Raw genomic sequence first — 6,133 nt, 5'->3', positions numbered from 1 at the left:
CGTCATATCACATAAATGTATGTTATGTGTAATACTTGTGACAATTTACTAAGTACTTAGAGTTGTTTTTCCTTTTAATTTCATTCTTTTCATTCACAAGTGTTTGTTACGACGACTACATGTCTGCAAAGTTGATTAGAACGTATTTAATAGCAAAGAAAAACTGTTTATTGCACCTAACATAAACGCGTTCTTTGTTACAAAATGAGTAATAAATAAACATGTCGGTCATTATACCTATATATTAATTATAAGTTCTAAAATCCTTTCGATTCGCGAATGTAGTACAAAGAATAAAATCAATTTGTTTACATTACTAGAGCGGCTAAAACATAACCTTACGAAGTGAACTGACGTCGAATGTAGTATTTAAGAAGGCTACGCAATGACTGACGAGCCAAAACCTCAGTTCAGAGGACTGCGGTCGGCTGCACCCGCCACTGTTCGCTCAAATAACAAATAAAACTTTATTTTCATTAAACACATTTATTGTGAAGTGAACGAAGATAAAGCATTCCAAATGCCTGCCGATTCAGATCTTATTGTCCCGGGAAGGGAGGATTTGGGAGTCGACGAGAACCAATTCAAAAGCCTCGCGGAGAGAAACAAGCATGAAGATTTTATAAGACGGGCAGTGGACTTGTTAGTAGAAAGAGTTGTCTTCGGAAGATCTTCGAGGACGTCGAAAGTGGTGGAGTGGGCTGCACCTGCAGATATTAAGAAAGCAATTGATCTCAAACCGAGGGAAGGACCAGTGTCTCATGATGGTCTATTGGCGCTTATGGCTGATGTGAGTATTTTTTTTATAACATAACCGACACTGTCGAAATGATCTATAAATTATTTAGCTCTTTCCTAAATTTAAATGATTTTAAAATTAGTGTAATAAAAGCAATCAAGATATTTTCATATTTTGACATTAAATTGACCAGTATCGAAGATTGACAACGTAATATTAAATATACATAATTATCGGTTATTATAAGGAATTTATTAAAAATATTTTAAATTTTTATTAGGCAGTCGTTTAAAGACTATAGTTAGAACTTAATTTCTTGTGACTTAGTATTGAGGAAAGTTTGTCAATTTATTTAAATAATTGTAAACATGACATTTATATCAAAATTGACCTGGAAATAAAACTTCACGTTTTACAGACTAAGTTCATACTTGCTTGCTATAAAACTATTTTCATTACATGAAATTACTTATAATTTTAGGTTGCTAGATACTCAGTCAACACAGCGCACCCTTACTTCGTGAACCAGCTGTTTTCGTCAGTCGATCCTTATGGTCTCATCGGTCAATGGCTCACAGACGCCCTCAACCCAAGCGTGTACACTTACGAAGTGGCTCCTGTCTTTACTCTGATGGAGGAAGAGGTTCTTCGTGAGATGAGGAGGATGGTGGGCTGGCATGACGGTGAAGGAGATGGCATCTTCTGTCCAGGAGGTTCTATAGCCAATGGATACGCGATCAGCTGCGCTCGACATTACTTCTACCCAGAAATTAAGGTATATATATATTTTTTTTATAAAAGATAAAAATTTTGTAATAAAAATATAGGAGGAGTGGAATCTTACGTAGATCTTTTTTCTGAGAACGAGGAAAGCGGTAATAATTAACAGAATATTTTTATAATTTGAGGATCTCAGAAGCAATTTCCGTCAAAACATTTGGGATAAATTAAAAAAAAATATCGGTGGATTTACGTTATAAATTACTGTCATAAAATAATCATGTTTGTACTTAGTTAAATAATTTATGGCACTCAGAAAAGTTCTTGACATACTCAATATTGTGCCTGCAATTTTATCACAATCACTGATTCACTGAATTGCTAGTTCTTGGAATAATAACAATGGTTTATCCGACAAAATCATTAAGCCGCGTTGCTTTGCACTTAGAATTAAATTATCATCAGAAAGGCAAAATAAATATGTCATTTAATGTTTTTGATCATTACATAATCCATTAAATATGATATTTATGAAAACTTGCGCCGATTTTATTATTAAAAAGGAATAACGCTCAATGAAAGCTTCTATGAACAATTTTTGCTAATTAGATGAATTTATGTGCTTACGTATTTTATAAGTAAATGCAAAAGGACATTTAAAACCGGTATTGTCAAGTCAGTAACCTTAGGTTTTTTAAGATATCATTGTACAAAAATATCCATTTAATTTGGGTTTTTGTAATTTGCAATAGTTTTGTTCATCCCTTTGATTAATTAATGCTTCAGGCTTCTTATTGTCTATTATTTACAACATTTCATCAACTCGAGATTAATCATCGAGTATAATTACAAAAATACCTGCATTAAGATCAATTGCAGTAATTAAAGTTAGCGTTTTATCTAAAATTCCTTCATCAGTGCCAGTTTTAAAGGAAGCCTACAGTTCGGTGTGACCTCAGCCTCGATTTGTGTGCGTGCCGTTTGCGAACCTTGCTGTTCATATTTTATTAAAAATACTTTTCTCATGTTTTAAGACAATGTGTTTTAATCAGGTGTGGTTTAACGTGATATTTGTAAATTTAGTAGAATTATAGATGATTATTTTCAGCTCAGCGTATTACATTTAATTTAAGTTGCATTTTTCCTATAAACGATTTAATAATAACGTTGGATTAGATTGTCTATCTTAGATTGTGCTCGAACAAATTAGGAATTGCGAAAGAGCTTGGTTCAATAATTCCCAATCCTGAAAGACATAATACTCATCCTTCTAATATCTATCCTGGCTAGAGTTTTGTGCGTTTGGCCAGTGGGATTAAAGTCATCGTCCACCGCGGCTCAAACGCTGTCAAAAGTTGACAAAGATAAACTACTTTTCTGAATGTGAATAAAGTCAAATGACGGATATTTTAAAGACAGTTGCATTTATTGCAACGTGTTTAATCATACCACCGCAAAAAAATCAGTAAAAGGCAAATTTCCAAGAAGGAATGACTTGACCAGCGTCGTCGAGGTAAAACACATTTAATTGGTGCTTTGGTTACACTCTTTTTATAAGTCTGACAGTTACTTAAATTTAATTACTTGAAATTTAATTGCAAAATGCTTTCCTACCCTTAAATTGCTGATATTTATTGAATTGTTCTTTTTATTTTTACTTGTACTATTCCAAAATGAAGTCGGCGCATCACTTTTTGGAACGTTGCAATAATCATTTTGTTGTAATTATCATCTTCTTTTTAACGATCGGCCGCTGGCCGGACGTCAACGGTAAATCCCCCTCTGTCTAATTCAGGGAAAATTGTCTTCGAAACCCAAGTGCAATCTGACGGGTATTAGCTTCAGGTCTTTCCAATTCATAGCCCACTTGCCGCTACGCCAAGGAGGCGGATCCATTGAAATATTATGTTAATCATTTCAGTATAAATGTATTCAAAAATTGTCATTCAAACAGTAAATTAGCAAGATGTGTGTTTCGGCGATTAAAATATTTTAAATAATAATCAAGATATGAATAATTGTTTATTCATCAAACTCATTAATATCAATAAAAATGTCAAGCGTGTTTGTAAAGAACAAAAAACCATAATCAGTATCAATGGAATTAATGAATAGATACGATAAAATATCGACGCGACCCAAGTTTACATCAAGGCTTGAAATCAAATTGTATGTACTTATGAATAATTGCATGACAAATTGGCGCGACGAATGCCGCTGCACTTTGATAAACGGCCATAGACAATTTTAACTGACATTGACCTTGACCTAAAAAAATATAGGGGGCGTGCGTGTCTTTGGACAATTTTGACACGGAATTAACTATGTTTGTTTACCTCCGTTTTCAATAAAAGATCCCAATATATTTATCGTCACATTGGTTACAAAAATTTACCAATCAGAGCAAGGAATTTTTAAAATACTTACAAATGATTTATTTTGATTGGTCAAAAATTACGATTAGAACGTTTATTGAAAATGTCTTTATTGTTTTGGTAATAGGTGTTGAAGCTTTATTTTAATAGATAGGAGTCGATTTTGAACCAGTCAGATATTGACAGGCTTAAGTTATTGTTCTGAGGGTAGATAGCATTGCCTTTGTATATGGGTGGTTATGAAAATTTAATTATAATTGTTTAATAGCTATTGGCTATTTATTTTACAAAAATAATTACGACTGCTTGAATATTATACCAAATATTAGCAAAAAAAAAAAAATTGATAGATTTTTATAAAGCAGGATTTCATTTTTACTTATATTGTATTCATCAGTTCATTAATCAAGTCCACGTGTACTAATAAATTATAGTAAACGTAATTTGAACAAAGCTATTAAAACCATGAAAATTATAAAAAGGTTCATTATAAGATTTGTTCCCCCTTTGCTACACTAGTTTTATTATCGATTTGATTTAGTTGTTACATCATGACGTCTTTAACTTACAGCGAGATGAGAAAATCATTTTAGTAAAATCCACACAATATTTTTTAAACTGGAAATCGAACCCAGACCTTCTCAGTCTATAAATGCTGCCGCAATACCCAAGTTTACAATATGTTTAATATATATATTAATAAAGTATGAAAGACATATCACATAAAACGAAACACACATGGCGAAAAACTGGGCATGTTTTGATAATATCTCTGCCTATCCCTTTGGGGATGAAGCCGCGGTGTGTGTTTATCATAGTATACTAGTCGTACCCGAGGTTTCCCCCGCGTGGAAATCAGCGTGTCCCGCGTAAACCACGACCCAAGAGATTTTTACAACCACGTGACCTATTCAACAGTAATCGTTATATTTCAATCAATTTACATAAAAACGTATAGCACGATTAATCTAACCCTTCCTCAAGAATTTCACTATCTTTTAGTAAAAACCGTACAATAATTCTTAGTAGATTTTGAGCAACTCGATCACTTACAAACAGACAGCTTTGGGGAATTTGTTTTATAATATGTAAAGATTTTAAGAAGCATGATATAATACTTCTAAAATAAGTAGCTCGTTTGTACAATCGTCCTTTATGCCTAGTAGAGCAAATGATTTATATTATACTTCTGATAAAATTAAATTTCCGTTACAATGAGTTAATTTTATAATTGGACTGTTCTTAAAATTCCTTGTCGAGGTGTTATTGACATTAAAATTTGCTTATTAGTAACACGGATAGTTATATAGTTACAAGGGAAAGTAACAATGTAAAGTGTAACAACTTATATACATAGTATCACGCCCCTATCTCAAAGGGGCAGGCAGAGCTTATGAATAGCCACTTTACACGATTCTGGCAAACTTCTCTCGCTTCCTCCACCTTCATCAATCTTTCCATGTATTCCCGCCGATTTAAGGTACTTTTGAAGTAATTACTTGTATTTGTTTTTTTAGTAAGTCGATTGGGTGAGATAGTTACTTTCAGGCACTTATTGCATAGATAAAATTCAGTTCCCGGAAATACTTAAGATTGGTAAGTTTTATGCGTTGAAAATTATAATTGTCATGTATTTGTTTGTAATACATGATAAATGAATGGTAGAGCCGAACATAAATTGGCTTAAAATCCGATTAGTTCGGAGTAATAGTAATACCATATAACTATCACCCTTAAAACCGAGTAGAAGTGGCAGATTCATTTTTATACTTTAAAGGACAGATCGAGCCTCAACTATTATACTTCAAATTCCCATTATATCCACTATTTTAGAAGAAAATTTCTCAGAATACCTGAGTAATGTGATGTTAAACTATGACGGTAGGTGATATTGTTCTTCACCATCAGTTAATGTAGTTTTCGTTTACCTATTTTCTTAGCGAAAACTCGTCCTATTATATTTATTTATTAATAAAGTTACAAAATAGGAGACAACCATATACGGGGTTATTTTGACATTGCATTACTAAATGAAACCACAACTCGTCTTCACCTTTGCCGTCTTTGTGCGCAAAATTCATACATTAATAATTTTTTTTTTGAAAGGCCTAATAGGTTTAGTTTTATATAGGGTTGGGACTCGGCCCGGCGGTCGCCCGAAGGTCACCATCAAATCCGGGCGGCTCAACGCCGGGCCGTAAGGCACGGTTACCCCAGCATAACCGCTCAGTCGCCCCCCACGAAGGCTGGGCGGTAGTAATAAGGCACTTTCTCCGCGAAACCAAAAAAAAAAAAAGGT

At 33.5% G+C, this 6,133-nt stretch overlaps 1 protein-coding gene across 1 annotated transcript; it reads left to right on the top strand.

Annotated features, from left to right (window-relative positions):
• Positions 1–212: 212 nt before the first annotated feature.
• LOC119193384 (acidic amino acid decarboxylase GADL1-like) lies at positions 213–1,514 on the top strand (the record flags this gene model as incomplete). Its single annotated transcript, XM_037446973.1, has 2 exons — positions 213–790; positions 1,221–1,514. Coding segments are annotated over exons 1-2 (564 nt in total), but the record flags the coding sequence as incomplete, so codon positions are not given.
• Between the last annotated feature and the right edge of the window lie 4,619 nt (positions 1,515–6,133).

This window comes from Manduca sexta, unplaced genomic scaffold (assembly GCF_014839805.1).
Source record: "Manduca sexta isolate Smith_Timp_Sample1 unplaced genomic scaffold, JHU_Msex_v1.0 HiC_scaffold_46, whole genome shotgun sequence".
Taxonomy (NCBI): Eukaryota; Metazoa; Arthropoda; class Insecta; order Lepidoptera; family Sphingidae; genus Manduca; species Manduca sexta.
This window is presented reverse-complemented; position numbering and strand designations above follow the sequence as displayed.